General features: G+C 43.3%; 2 protein-coding genes across 2 annotated transcripts; one reads left to right on the forward strand and one right to left on the reverse strand.

Annotated features, from left to right (window-relative positions):
* The first annotated feature begins 1132 nt into the window (after window positions 1-1132).
* On the forward strand, window positions 1133-6542 carry LOC104427784 (probable cellulose synthase A catalytic subunit 3 [UDP-forming]). Its single transcript, XM_039302341.1, is given in 16 exon segments — window positions 1133-1205; window positions 1274-1466; window positions 1873-1960; window positions 2111-2179; window positions 2235-2455; window positions 2653-2756; window positions 2759-2918; window positions 3004-3349; window positions 3435-3572; window positions 3657-3781; window positions 3870-4083; window positions 4188-4407; window positions 4410-4472; window positions 4726-4916; window positions 5005-5358; window positions 5485-6542. Coding segments are annotated over 16 exon segments (3144 nt in total). The 3' UTR covers window positions 6070-6542.
* A 1365-nt stretch (window positions 6543-7907) lies between these two features.
* LOC120288122 lies at window positions 7908-10777 on the reverse strand. The gene is made up of 3 exons (XM_039301519.1): window positions 10448-10777; window positions 8988-9675; window positions 7908-8222 (listed from the first exon to the last, which is right to left on the reverse strand). The coding sequence occupies exons 1-2, from the start codon at window positions 10517-10519 to the stop codon at window positions 9412-9414; spliced, it is 336 nt and encodes a 111-aa protein (XP_039157453.1). The 5' UTR covers window positions 10520-10777; the 3' UTR covers window positions 7908-8222; window positions 8988-9411.
* Window positions 10778-15660: the final 4883 nt, after the last annotated feature.

Below are 15660 nucleotides of genomic sequence, written 5' to 3' on the forward strand. Positions count from 1 at the left end.
GACGAACCACATTATGGCCGCCGCTACTCCGGTGCTCACTCGCTTCTCTCTTCGGGTTCGTTGCTGCTCCGTCATTCGTTCCGCGTTCCCGGGATCGCAGATGCAGCACGCGGAGGAGAAGCAGCCTCTTCGAGCTCCCTCAACGTCGGCGACGTCGCCCGCCAAGCGAGACCCGCACACACGGAAGGCTCGGAGGCGAGGTTGCTGGAGAAGCCGGTGCCGAGCTGCCTCGTCGTGTTCGACGCTCCTCCGCCTCCCTCTCGTGACGCCCGCTCCGCTCTCTCTCCCCCCCCGCGAAGTCGTGACTCTCTTCCAAAGAAACGCGACGCCAACGGCCCTCCACCTCTGCCGGTTGACTCCGTCGCCCTCGACTCCGACTCCGACTCCGACGCCGACGCCGACGCCGCCTCCTCCCCGAACCCGACTCGACGCCGACGCCCCTTCGCCGGTTGCCTCCGTCGGCGTCGGAGTCCGCCGCCCGACGCCGACGCCTCGGCCTCCGCCTATGCGCCCGATGCCGACGCCGACGCCGATGCCCCTTCGCCAAGTCCATGCATCGCAGAAAATGGTGATGCCGACCCAACATTACTTATTCAGTTATTTCCTTTTGCTGATGATGGGGAAATTCTCATCTTGGACGAAAAGTAGTCCATAGTATTCTCACGATCTTGTAGCATCATCCGTAACCATAGCATAATGATTTAGTTTCTCGATGTCTGCATTTAATATCCAAAGCTGTAGCAAATTAATGAGGATAGTAACAAGATATCGAGAATGTAGGAGGGAGGAAATATCTGATATACTACACAAATTGCACCAAAATTAAGCACTAATGTCTGGGTAACAAGATTGGAAGCTTTCAATCGAGCAAGAGTGAAATCACATGGAGTTTCAGATTTGAGGATGACATCTACTTCAACCGTTCCTGCGTTAAATCTATTTGACATTGCATTCGGATTTGCATTTTTGTGCCTATGTACTTCGTTGTAAATTTTTTCCTTTTGATATTCAATGGTAGGATGGGAGAAGGCTGAAAATGAAGTCTTGGTGCTAAAGAAACAACTGGAGGCTGCAACACAAAGGAACTAGACACTAGAAGATCGAATCGTCATCTTGATGGAGCACTTAAGGAATGTGTGAGGCAGCTCAGACAGGTGAGGATGAGCAAGAGCAGAAGATCCAAGAAGCTGTGGTCAAGAAAACTCGTGAGTGGGAATCAACAAAGGCCGAGCTTGAGACTAAGTTTTGCAATGTCCATGCTAGCTTCAAGCAGCCAAGAGTGAAGCTTCTTCAGTTATATGTTCTGATCCCGCCCCTAAGCTTGATGCTGCTGAAAAAGAGAATGTGGCCCTCAAAGCCAAAGTCCTTTCTATGTTGGAGGAGCTAGAACTTAGGATTATTGAGCGTAATTTGAGCACCCAAGCAGCAGAAACAGCCAGCAAACAGCATTTGGAGAGCATAAAGAGGTAGCTAGGCTGGAAGCCAAATGCCGTAGACTCAGAGCCATGTCTCGGAAAGCAAGTGTGACAAATGATCTTAAGTCTTACAGCAGATGAGGTATGTGGATGAGGCTTCTTACGTGGAGATAGATAATTGCGAGATTGTAAAGTCCTGTAGAGTTTTGATTTGAATGATTTTCTAGCAATCCGAATCAAACTGCATTAGAATTTCTGAGTGCTGTCTTCGTTGCTTGTGCATCAACTACCTCCCAGACCCTGCAGTGCAAGGGACACCCATAAATTACTTGTCGAACATGAATGGCTGTATCAGTTAAATATCTGCTTGTTATTGTCCTCTGCTTTGTCCCTGAATTTTACATCAACTTACATAATTTGCTTGATATCCTGTTGATGTCTTGAATCTTAATGACAGAGCATTTGGCTTTAAGTCATATCCTGATCATCTGGCTCGACTGAATGATTGTTACCACTTATTTGCCTGCATCACCTATAACAACAATGTCCTAGATATGATGTGAACTCATAATTAACAGGAACTTTTTTTCAAATCATATGTCATTGTATTGTGCCACTCTGCCTTGCATATTTGCTAGTTTGTATGCTGACTCTATCAATGATTTGAATGGGTGAATCCACTTGTCATCCTGTAGGAAAACTATGACAAGTTGAATGAAGCACTTGCAAGAGGAGACCACTCATGGACTGCCCTAACATTAAAGGTGATGATGTTATGTTCCCTGGCTAAGAAATGATTCATTGATCTGCTGCAGTTAGAATTGCAAGTATAACAGATGGTTGTTCTGTGAACTCCTTTCTGTAGTGCAACCTCGATCCATGGATCCTTCAAAGGACTTGGCTGCTTATGGATATGGAAGCGTTGCTTGGAAAGAGAGGATGGAGAGTTGGAAACAAAGGCAAGAGAAACTACAGACGATGAAGAACGAGAAAGGTGGCAAGGAATGGGACGATGATGGGGACAACCCAGATCTACCACTGTAAGTTCTGTTCTCTTGTCAAATTTGATGAGTGGCATTGCTAAACCAGTCTTCTTTTTCTCATGAAGATTATATGCCAATTCCTGTTTGAGAAGTCAATTATGTATGGTTTAGTTCTTGCATAGTTTCCGAATATGTTGAGATTGGGAATCAGGGGTCCCTAATGCCGTGACTTTTTCATCTGCAATGTTAATCAGAATGGATGAGGCGAGACAGCCGCTGTCAAGAAAGTTGCCTATATCCTCCAGCCAAATCAATCCCTACATAATGATCATTGTCATCCGGCTTGTAGTGCTTGGATTCTTTTCCATTACAGAGTAATGCATCCTGTGAATGATGCATACGCATTGTGGCTCATATCTGTTATCTGTGAGATCTGGTTTGGTCTCTCGTGGATTCTGGATCAATTCCCGAAATGGCTCCCTATTGATCGGGAGACATACCTCGACAGACTGTCCCTGAGGTAATAGATTTTGCCTTCCATTTCATGCTATTTGCCTGATCTTTATGTGGATTTGTAAAATTATGAATTTGGCATTGTTCTTTAGGTATGAGAAGGAAGGCCAACCTTCTCAACTTGCTCCAGTAGATATATTTGTGAGTACTGTCGACCCGCTGAAGGAACCCCCCCTGGTGATGGCAAATACTGTCTTATCGATTCTCGCTGTGGACTACCCTGTTGATAAGGTGTCCTGTTATGTTTCTGATGATGGTGCTGCTATGCTGACATTTGAAGCACTCTCAGAAACATCGGAATTTGCAAGAAAATGGGTCCCTTTCTGTAAGAAATTCAACATTGAGCCACGGGCACCTGAGTTTTATTTTGCTCAGAAGATAGATTATCTCAAAGATAAGGTTGAGGCATCTTTTGTGAAGGAGCGAAGAGCAATGAAGGTAGTAGGAGTGCCAAATTTAATTTATCAATTGCTCTTTGCAGATGATAGTCAAAGTCTTAATTCTGTTCTTGCTGTGTTTGCAGAGAGAGTATGAGGAGTTTAAGGTTCGTATAAATGCTTTGGTGGCCAAAGCCCAGAAGGTTCCTGAAGAAGGGTGGACGATGCAGGATGGAACACCATGGCCTGGAAATAACGTCCGTGATCATCCTGGCATGATTCAGGTATGCAAAGTTGTCATTTTCAGTTTTAGAACTCTTTGTTGATGTGAGATGAGATTAACTGCTTATTTCTGCTATCTTTAATAGGTTTTTCTTGGCCAAAGTGGAGGACATGACTCTGACGGGAATGAATTACCTCGCCTTGTCTATGTTTCCAGAGAGAAGAGGCCTGGCTATAATCACCACAAGAAGGCAGGAGCCATGAATGCTTTGGTAAGTGTCATAAGAATCCACCTTAGTTGGTAAACCCCTTTTTTGCTCTCTCCATTGACCTCTCTGTGAACTTTTGTTTGTCTAACCGGTCAGGGTCTCTGCTGTGCTTACAAATGCGCCTTATCTTTTGAATCTGGATTGTGATCACTACTTCAATAATAGTAAGGCTATTAGGGAGGCAATGTGCTTCATGATGGACCCACTTATTGGAAAAAGAGTGTGCTACGTCCAGTTCCCTCAAAGATTCGACAGTATAGATAGGCACGATCGATATGCCAATCGGAACACCGTGTTTTTCGATGTAAGCATGCAATTATCAACCATTGAATTGCCTCATGTCCATTGCACATACCGTATCATTAATTCTGTGCAAGAAGATCTGACGGAGAAATTTCTCTCTTTCAGATTAACATGAAAGGTCTGGATGGTATTCAAGGTCCTATTTACGTTGGGACTGGTTGTGTATTCAGAAGGCTGGCACTCTATGGTTATGATGCTCCAAAAGCAAAGAAGCCACCGACCAGAACTTGCAACTGCTTGCCAAAGTGGTGCTGTTGTGGGTGCTGTTGCTCTGGGACGAAGAAGAAGAAGAAGAATACCAAGCCTAAGACCGAACTGAAGAAGAGATTTTTAAAAAAAAAGATGCAGGTACTCCACCACCTTTGGAAGGTATCGAAGAGGGCATTGAAGGTGAGATTCTGCTTTTGCATGAAGTCCCACTTAATTGTCTAGTGTTGGTTTACCTTTTTCTATCATTGAATGTGCCTCTCAATTTTGGCATCAATCGGTGAAATCTTTTATTCTTCCAAAAGCTTGTTTTCTATTGGGTTGCTTCCCAGTTAACATCTGTTCCAATTTGGAATTAACCAATTTTGCTTCCTATGTCATGTTTAAGGCTAGTTCTTTTACTTAGTCATCAATACATTCATGTTTTCTTATGCAGGAATTGAAACTGAAAATCCCACGCCTCAGCATAAGCTTGAAAAGAAGTTTGGGCAATCCTCAGTCTTCGTCGCATCGACAATGCTAGAGGATGGAGGAACACTGAAAGGCACGAGCCCTGCATCTTTGCTAAAAGAAGCTATCCATGTCATCAGCTGCGGCTACGAAGATAAGACTGAGTGGGGAAAAGAGGTAAGTGTAGTGTAAATGCTCTCTTCATGCGATTCCCCGAAACAATTATTGTTTCTCTCAGAGTTGGCTGAACTTTCATCATATACAGGTTGGATGGATATATGGTTCAGTTACAGAAGATATATTGACGAGCTTTAAAATGCATTGCCATGGATGGCGTTCCATCTACTGCATCCCTGCAAGACCCGCTTTGAAAGGATCTGCTCCCATTAATCTTTCCGATCGTCTCCACCAGGTCCTTCGTTGGGCTCTTGGTTCCATTGAGATCTTCTTAAGCAGGCATTGTCCCCTTTGGTATGGTTATGGAGGCGGTTTGAAATGGTTAGAGCGATTATCTTACATAAATGCCACAGTATACCCCTGGACATCAATCCCTCTGTTGGCATACTGTACTTTGCCTGCTGTGTGCTGCTTGCTTACTGGGAAATTCATCACGCCAGAGGTAGGCTATTAGATTTTTCTTTTCTTTTTTTTTTTTTTTTTTTCAACTATTGCTTTTATATCGTACAATTGATGATATTCCAGGCAAAAGATCTTATATTGTCTTTGTTTCTTGTCCCCGTTGCAGCTGAGCAATGTGGCTAGTCTGTGGTTTCTGTCACTTTTCATTTGCATTTTCGCGACAAGTATCCTGGAAATGCGATGGAGTGGGGTTGGAATAGAAGAATGGTGGAGGAACGAACAGTTCTGGGTCATCGGAGGAGTTTCAGCACATCTCTTTGCAGTTTTTCAGGGGCTTTTGAAGGTTCTGGCTGGTGTTGACACGAACTTCACTGTGACATCAAAGGGTGGGGATGACGAGGAGTTCTCTCAACTCTATGCGTTCAAATGGACCACCTTGCTCATTCCGCCAACCACATTGCTTATAATAAACCTGATTGGTGTTGTAGCTGGCGTATCAAACGCAATAAACAACGGTTACGAGTCCTGGGGTCCTCTCTTCGGAAAGCTATTCTTTGCCTTCTGGGTGATTGTCCACTTGTATCCTTTCCTAAAGGGTTTGCTCGGACGGCAGAACAGGACTCCTACAATCATCATTGTGTGGTCAATCTTGCTCGCTTCCATCTTCTCCCTTCTGTGGGTACGTGTCGATCCATTCTTGGCCAAGTCGGACGGACCACTTTTGGAAGAATGCGGGTTGGACTGTAATTAGCAAGAGTGTCTGATTCCTGGAACATTTGGTCAGTAGGATTTGTTTATGGGTTATTTATCGTAAGGATACAGAAAGAATACATTTGGTGTGGTGCCGTCTGCAATGCAAATAAAGGGCATGTTTGGACGTCACTGTTTCCGCAACTCCGCCTCTCCATTTGACCGCAACACTCTGAAGTGCTACAAAAACCGACTTTGCTGCTCTTTTGCAACAGCTGGGAGATTGTCGGAAAGGACTGTGACACTGCTTCTTGATTCTTTATTTGGTTCATAATTTTTTTCTTTTCTAGGATGAGGAGGTGGCGTGAACCACAGTATAATGTGTATTATCATCTCATAATCTCTCTCTCTCCCTCCCTCTCTCTCCCCCTGTGTAAGTGTAACTCAGCCGAAATTGTGAGCATGTATTATATACGGGGCATCGTCCCTCAGTTGATGCTGCTTAATGTGGCCATGCATGGCGTTTTGCTGTTGGAAGATCAAAGGGAAAAGTTCAATTTTCTTTGGCCACAGAAACGGTTTTGATTGCTTAGATATTCAAGAGACCTGACTGTACTTATTACTACGAGTGCATTGCAAACCATGCCATTTTTTAGATTCTCCTCAAGAACAATAGAGCTGCAAAAGTCGGTTGAAAGATCAAAGGGAAAATTTTCAATTTTCTTTGGCCACAGAAACGTTTTTGATTGCTTACATATGTAAGAGACAAGACTGTAATTTACTACGAGTGCATTGCGAACCATGCCATTTTTTAGATTCTCCTCAAGAACAGAAGAGCTGTAAAAGTTCGTTGAAAGATCAGAGGGAAGAAGTTCAATTTTCTTTTGCCACAGTAGGTGTTGCGACGGTTTTGATTGGTTGTTACATATTTAAGTGACCTGACTTAACATCTTATTGCTCCAAGTGCATTGCAAACCATTGCCATTTTTCAGATTCTCCTCAGGAACAAAAGAGTCTCTGTAACAGTTGGATGCAGGAAGTTTTAATGCAAATCATCTGTAGACAGAAAGTTTTACACGATTTGAGCGTCAATGCAGCATCAACTTGGAGATTCATCTTGGCATCTGGTGAGACGGGCCAGAACGATGATGAGACGCAGGTGACCAAAATGTTCCAACTCTTCAGCAACAGTAAGAAAAGCAGGAGAGGAGCCCCAAAAAAAAAGTCACAAAAGAGAATCTAAAGAAAATTCTGGCTATTTTCCACACCATCCCCAACCCCTTTTTTGTATTGGGCTGGACATTATTCTGTATGAGAAGAGACGTGTATTAATCTTTCACTCAACAGATTTACAAAAAAATTACTCCTCCCATTGCCTTGGAGAAGCTGAATTCTCACATCCAGTACCATAAAATGAAATCGCCGAGATCTTCAAAACCCATACCAAACTTGCTACTGGCCAAAGACCAAAGAATGCCACAACTGTCATTTCTAGGCACTGAGGTTTGAAAGCGTCTAGCCAAAGGTGAGATGAAACTTCCAGGCTAATCCCCTTGAATACATGTGACCAGAGTTTCAGAAGCCTGTCCTGCCAAAAAGGTCAGTCATCTCAAAATCCACTTTGTCATCATGATGCTGGGTTGAGATGAACAGATGCAGCTAATTCTGCTAATTGTTTCCCGCTGAGATCATAAACAAGTTCCATAGGGATTAAATGTTTTGGTTGATTGCCAAAATCTTCCTCCTTCAAATCATATACCGCTTGGAGCTTTTGGGCTTCATATTCTGCAGCTTTGGCCTCAGCAAGTAAAATGTCTGCTTCTTCATGGTCACCCAATTCCACAGCAGCAGCTCTTTCAGCATTGGCAGCACTGGCAGTTATGAGTAACCTCTGAGTCTAGCCACTGCCAAATCCCTCTCCCTTAATAAGATCTGCTCCTCAGCCTCCTGCAATTTATCAACAGTTTCTTTAATTTCTTCTTCAAGCTTTCCAAGCTCCATAGTGGCTCTTTCAAGCTTGATTTGTGTTCCTTCCTTCTCATTGCTCAACGACTTTGCTTCAGCAGCTATTCGTGTAGCTTCTTTGAAATTTCTTGCAGCAGCAGCAACCTTTTTCTCAGTCTCTAGTTCTGGAAGTCTCTTGTCCACATAAAGTATCCTCTGCTCAAATGAAGCTATCTCCTGTTGGAGGCTGGACTTATTTGAAGACAGTTCCTATGATCAAAAGACAAGAATCTAATCAAATGATGCGTTGAAGAGCCAAATAAATTTCGAGTATTCAGTTTTTGAATTTTCGTCCTGAAGCTATAGCTAAAGAACATGCTTAACACAATACCCTGACCACTAGACTGGACAAAAATTCAGATAAAGGTCTCCTGACACAACATTGGAGTTCACTGCAAGATTTGAAATCTGATCAAATTCTGCTTTTGCTTATACTCTCCTGTTGCTCCCTCTTTTGCTTATTGTTTCCTATTTCTCCTGTTACAGTACTCCAGCTCTACAATAGTTTGATTTCATGATTACATCCACTGTCTCACTCGCAAGCTATAGCTTTTCTGTGAGGGGAAACAGTAGATCTCAACATACATTGTCTACATATCCCTAGTTGCCTAAACTTTTAAGATTAAGGCTTCCCTAACAAATACGTCGCATCTCTTATTTTCACCAAAAAAAAAAACAAATACGTCGCATAAACAAACTTTTGAAAGAAAGTAGGAGTCACTCACTGCCTGTGTCTTTAGAATATTCCTTCAGCAAGTATATCTTAACCATGAACCAACACTCATCCTAGGTTGGATAATCAAACATGAACCTCAAGCATTACTGATTCAGAAGACTGGAAGTAAATTCTCCAAAATGTTGCAACATGTAGACTCCATAGGCCAGAATTATAGTAGATTAAGCATGTGAAGCTTAACCACCTTTTAGGTATGTCGTTTGCATGTAAAGAGTAAGATAGCTAAAAAGTAAAATAACCTGTAAAGAAGCTCTTGCAGAGGAAGCTTCTTGTTGGAGCCTCATGACATCTTCAGAAAATTTCTCCTCAGTCTTCATCAGCCCCAGTTTACTTTCTCTGTACTCCAAAATGCAGAGCATTAAACCTTTTCTCAATCCTGCTGCTTCATTGTATGCTTTTGCTTCATCTGCAGCAATCTTCCCAAGTTCCCTAATCTTTGCTCCTTTATTATCTTCCTGAGAGAGTACGTCATCAATATCTTTCTTTTTATAGATAAAGCTTCACTTTCGGCATCAACCTGAGAGAGCTTTGATTTCATTCTATCATATTTAGCACCAATATCTGATTGCATGTCCTGAAATCCAGAGACCACGCCAGCAATGCGCTTCTCTACTGCTTCAATGGAAGCATCATTCTCAGCAATTTGCTTCTCCTTCTCTCTCACTAAATTAAGCAGCTTCTCCAATTCACATCCAACAACACATCCTTCTTCTTAAGAAGTTTTTCTTTCTCTCTACTGTCATCATCAATTGAATGCTCGATGGAAACATTCACTCCTTTACGAGCTTCACTTATCAGATATGACTCGATTTCAAGTTCCATCTTCCTCACCTCCAAATCTTCACTTGATGAAAGCCATTTGTCCATTTCCTCAGCACGCAGTAAGTTTGCCTTCTTCTCTATCAGGTCAGCACTAGCAGTTGCATCCTGCAGGATAAGAGGTAAAAATGTCAGTCATTCTGCTTCAAACTAAATTTGGCTACCACATGAAATCGATAGCTTACGAGAAATTTTTTCGTGGTACGCATGATCCAACCTCATGTTTTGTAGGGACAGATGAAACAGTTAATGAAAAAGTTCAGAGAGAGATAGCACGGCTATCCTTAAAACAGTCACTATCCAAAAGTCTACTTGGATTGGCAAAACAGAGACTACCATGGGATCAATATGACTTGCTGAAAGCTTTTAGTTTACCTTACATCAAGTCAATTAAAACCATGGCTATCTCAAAATAAAAACTAGGGCTACAATTGTGCGCAAGGGCACACCAATGACACCACACATGCAGTGCACCCACTACCATGCCTATAATCTACCATAACCCAACAATGGTCAAGAGACATTCTTGTTTTCCATTCATTTTCCTTGAAGCACTTTGACAAAACTAGTCTTTCCATGTTCACCTTGAGAACCCGACTGCCAATTGAAAGATGAAAATTGACAAACGACTTCCTTCACTCAACAGGGGCAGCTAAGCACAAGCATGAATATAAAGAACATCCAGTCAGGAAGGCTTGTACCATTACACACGCAAGTTTATAAAGACAGAGAAAAACCAGAAACGTGTATCAATCTGCTCCAGCCAATGATTGTGTTGCCCTGTGGTGCGAAGTTCTTACTATAGAGCTCACTCTATCTTAATTCATTCTAGGATCAAGCATTAGTGTAGCCAAAAAAAAGAAAAGATGTTGTCACTGACCTTAGAGAAATTCTCCAACAGAGAAACACACTCATCCTCAGCAGAAATCTGTGCATTCAAAACCTCCTGCATCTTCGCATCAATAGCATCGCATTCAGCTTCACTAGCTCTAAGTGCATCCACCAAAGCTTGTCTCTCCTTTTCGGCAGCAGCAAAAGGAAATAACTGAATAAGTAATGTTGGGTCGGCATCACCATTTTCTGCGATGCATGGACTTGGCGAAGGGGCATCGGCGTCGGCGTCGGCGTCAGGCGCATAGGCGGAGGCCGAGGCGTCGGCGTCGGGGGCGACGGACTCCGACGCCGACGGAGGCAACCGGCGAAGGGGCGTCGGCGTCGAGTCGGGTTCGGGGAGGAGGCGGCGTCGGCGTCGGCGTCGGAGTCGGAGTCGGAGTCGAGGGCGACGGAGTCAACCGGCGAGGTGGAGGGCCGTCGGCGTCGCGTTTCGCTGGAAGAGAGTCACGACTTCGCAGGGGGAGAGAGAGAGCAGAGCGGGCGTCACGAGAGGGAGGCGGAGGAGCGTCGAACACGACGAGGCAGCTCAGCACCAGCTTCTCCAGCAACCTCGCCTCCGAGCCTTCCGTGTGTGCGGGTCTCGCTTGGCGGGCGACGTCGCCGACGTTGAGGGAGCTCGAAGAGGCTGCTTCTCCTCCGCGTGCTGCATCTGCGATCCCGGGAACGCCGGAACGAATGACGGAGCAGCAACGAACCCGAAGAGAGAAGCGAGTGAGCACCGGAGTAGCGGCGGCCGTAATGTGGTTCGTCGGTGATGGCAGGAGAACGGCCGCTTGATGCACGGCGGAGCAACAACGAGCGCGGAGAGAGGATTTCAGATTCAAAAATTCGAAAGGAAAGAAATGGAGAGGGAAAGAGGAACGAACGGCCATTTTCTTTCTCAAACGAAGGAAAGAGAAAGTTTCCGCAATAAATGCTCGACAGGGAGAGAGAGCGTGCGGAGTCGGGAGGAGAGGACGTCCTTTCTTTTGCCAGGCCGAGCCGAGCCACCAGCCGAGACGAGAGTTAGAGGAGAGAGGAAGAACCGCTGAGTCGAGGAGCGACGCGACTTTATGGGTCCCACAAGGACACGTGTCGCGCTCCCACCGCCTTCTTGTTTGCCACGCTGGCTACATAAGACGTACCCAATATTTTCTCGCGGCTGCAGAGGGAAAAAGTGAAAAGGAAAGGAAAAAGCCAAAGTAGAGGGGAAGAAGTGATGGGACATTTACTGTTCATCTTCTTCCCCACATTTGCTGCCCAATCGTGAGTTTCTCTTCACCCGCGCTGCGCTCGCATCGCCGGTCTCCACCAGCCATCGTCGCGCCGACTCACGACGACCCAAGCGCCGACGCCCAGCGACACCACCGCGCTTCGCCGCAACCCGCGACACCGCCGATTCCGAACCGGCCCACACCTCCGCCGTTGCTGCGTCCGCGACCACCCGGTGCTCGACGCCCGACGACCGCACCTCCGCACCAGCGAGCTCGTCCCGACGCCGCTGCAACGACCACCGCCGCAAGTCTCCTCCCGTGACGCCAGCTGCAGCGCCGACGTCCTCCCCGCTTTCCGTCTGCCGCCGTGATAGCTCCGCCATTGCTCCCTATCCCGAGCCACCATCGCCGCGACGACCCGACGCTGCGCCCTCCTCCGAACCGACGCCCGTGACTCCGCCGTGATCTGCGGTGCCCATTACCGCACGCCTCTGCCCCTTTTGCGGGTTGCCGTGCTGCCCTCCGACCCCGCCCGCCGGATTTCGCCGTGCTGCCCTCCCGGCGACACCCGACGCCACCGCCTCGAGCTCTCTGCTGCCGCCGCTCCTAATCCGAGCCTCGCCGTGCTCTCGACCTACCATTGCCTCCCCATTTCTGTTGCGGGGCCTTAGGTAGTTTATTTTTTTTTATATTTATTTCATGATACGTTAGCTTATTTTTAAGTCTCATCATTTGAATTGTAGTATTGTATGTTAATTATTTGTATTGTTTAGACATTATCCTTAAGGCTTTATTCAAGATTTTTGTAATAATTAGTTTGATCCGAGAGACATCGGATCATTCTTTTAATTACATTAATTTTGGACTTCTTGGTGAAATTTTAATTGTTAAATCACAATAATTATTTAATTTGGTCCGTAAGACTTCGGACTAGATTATTTAATTATTTTGAGTTGTTGTGATGATTAGGGTTAAAATAATTGTTAATTTAACTTGTGAGACGACAGGTTATTTTTTCAATTATTTTGATCCTTTATTTAGTGGCTATATTAATTGTTTAGATTTAACCCTAATTTAATAATTATTCAACCTAAAAAAAAAACTAAAAAAATCAAAATATTTAAAAATTGCATAAGCATATAGGACTTTAGGGTTTAATATAATAGACACGTAGTTTAATTAATCAAATTTTTAGGATTATATTTCTAGAATTGCAATTTTAGATAATATTTTTAGGACTGCATTTTTAGATATTTTAAAAGAAATAAGTTAGGATTAGACTTAAATAGCCTTTTTTTTAGAGTCTTAGATATAATTGGCACATTTTCATATTCTCGTTTAAAAAAAAATAGTTTTCTAAGACGGAATAGGGTTTAAGTCAAATTAATCCCAAAAATGGATTAGAAAATTACTTTAGATAGCTTGAGTAGGGTTTTTATTAGTTTTGAATTTCAATAAAAAAATACGAAAATACAAAATTTAGGTGCATGTTAATTAGTTGCATAATATCATCATTTAATTAGAATTTATTAGTAAAGTTAGGTCATAAGGTGCATAATAACTAGTTCGCATAATAGACCCATTTAATTAGAATTTCCACATTAATAAGATTAAGTCATTTAGTATTAAAATGCATTTTATAAAAGAATTCTAATTTTTAAGAAAATCCAAAAAAATGACAGCTTGCTTTATGTGATGCAGTTTATTTACTTGAATATTTTAAATAATGGATGAGCACCCGTGTGGTCACCACATTTGCATGATAGTAACTTAGGTTAAAATAAATCAGCTGCTTGCAAAAACATTTTGAAAAATTAAGAAGAAATGGTACTGAAAGGGCATTAGAAAAAATTCTAGTGTAACCAAGTCCCCGTACCCTTAGTCTCTGGTTCGTAGGAGTAAAATAAATATCCCTTTATTTTACTTAGGTGTCTAATCGACCTACCATAAACCGATTAGTGGCGACTCCTAATTAGTAACATCTTGAATGTTAAATGTTTGAATCTTAAGTCGCGAATTGGTATGGGCTTGGGAGAGCCTGAGCTAAGTTTAAAAGCTTAGTAGTCCATTAACCTAGTTTTAGGTGGTGAACCCGAAAAAACTAGGTCGCGACAGCTTGGCGACTCCGCTGGGGATATTGTGTTAAAACACTTAGTGGACTTAGGCCAATTTTCTTTTTTTTTTTTTAAAAAAAATGTTTTTGTTTGGCAGCAAGGATCCCAGGTACGTCCCTAATATTCCTAAGGTGTTAAATGTTCTTGCAGATGGGAGGTATAAGGGGAGTAGTCTTTGTTAACCCCTGTCTTGCAGGTTGGAGTAGGGATGAATGTTTGAATTAAAATTATAGAAGTGTTGTTTGTATTTAAACTGTTGTGCATGTTTTATTGTTTTTAGCACTACACTATTGCACACACAACTTGCTGCCGGACCTGGGCTACGATAGGATTCTTAGGATGGTGTTGAGAAGGATACTTCCTCTAAAGCGAGACTGCTATATAGAGGTTGACGATCTCTTCCCCGAAAGTTCTTCATGGTGTCGAATGTGCTTGTCCATATCCGCGAGACTGCGTGATTATTGGGTATTCCATTCGACTGAGCCGGAGTTAGGGGGATCTGACCGTTGCAGTCTCGCATTAACGTGTCATGGGGACCCGACACGTTAATGCGAGACTGCAACGGTCAGATCATCCTCTTAGCTCCACTTTGTTAAGCCGTTTAGACAGAAATCGAGCCTCACTTTTCATGTGTGTGTTTATGTGATTGTCATCTATTTCCAGTGAAAGTAAGTTGTTTAAATTATTTGCAATTTATTTACTTCATTGTAATTTTGTCGGTCCATGACAATTAGGTTTCGTCGTCAGTCTTATTTTATATGCAATGGGGAAAACCGACGTACAATTCATTTCCACTCCCAAAAAAGAGCTCAAGAGGTGGTTGGATCAATTAGATCAAGATGGTCAGAGATATGTGAAAGCTAGGATCGCCCGACTTCTCCCGTTGTTAGAGATCAACATCCATTCTGGTGTTATACAGGCGTTGCCTCACTTCTGGTGTCCACAGACTTCCACCTTTGTGTTTGGTGAGTTCGAATTCACTCCAACGCTCGAAGAATATAGTATTGCCATTGGAATGCCCCTGGAAAAGGAACTTGTTAGGCCGCCTATCGGTATAGATTCTATCTCTGAATTATCTCAATTTTTAAAAATCGAAGCCGAAAGAGTAAGGAAAGTCGTCAAAGCTAACTGTTTTGCATGTCCATTTTCATTCTTAGAAAAATGTTTTGCAGATCAACCAATGATTTCAAAAGCCAGGATTTTTATGTTAGCATTTTTTGGGCTAATTGTTTTTCCTTATCGAAAAAATGCCATTAATCCTACAATTTCATGGGTGGTTAATCGGGTTTGTGACGGGCTAAATTGTGTGAATATGATTTTAGCTGAAACATTTTTGTCATTAACCCGTTTCAAACAAAATGAGGAAAGGATAATGCGTGCTCTCCCTGAACTTTTGCAAATATGGTTTTTCTCTCACATAAGAGGGTTTGGGCATCTTATAAAACAATTCAGGATAGACGATTCTCAACATCCCATACAAAAATTTGCGGTTCTAGAACGTTTTTCCCCACATAAACAGTATGCCCGTTGGATTAATTTTTTGAAAAACCCTAATCCTAAGGCATTCTTATGGCATACTAAATGGCTCCACATTGAGGAAGCTCGCTTTTCGCACAAACATGATGGACCAATCCCGCTGCTGGGTCTTTCCGGTGCTACTTCCTATTATCCACATAGAGTGGCCCATCAGTACAAAGTTCTTCAAGAAATTCCTCCACCTCTCAGGATAGATTTGTTCCAAGTTCGTTTCATTCGAAAGGATTATGACTACTTCAATGAGATCCAGGAGATCATTACTACATGGAGCGAATGTCATCCAGAGAAGATTTTGGTGCCCATGAGACTGAAGGGTGAGGAGGAGATTCACCATGCATCGGCGTTCTATATCCAAC

This window comes from Eucalyptus grandis, chromosome 9 (assembly GCF_016545825.1).
Source record: "Eucalyptus grandis isolate ANBG69807.140 chromosome 9, ASM1654582v1, whole genome shotgun sequence".
In the NCBI taxonomy this organism is placed as follows: domain Eukaryota; kingdom Viridiplantae; phylum Streptophyta; class Magnoliopsida; order Myrtales; family Myrtaceae; genus Eucalyptus; species Eucalyptus grandis.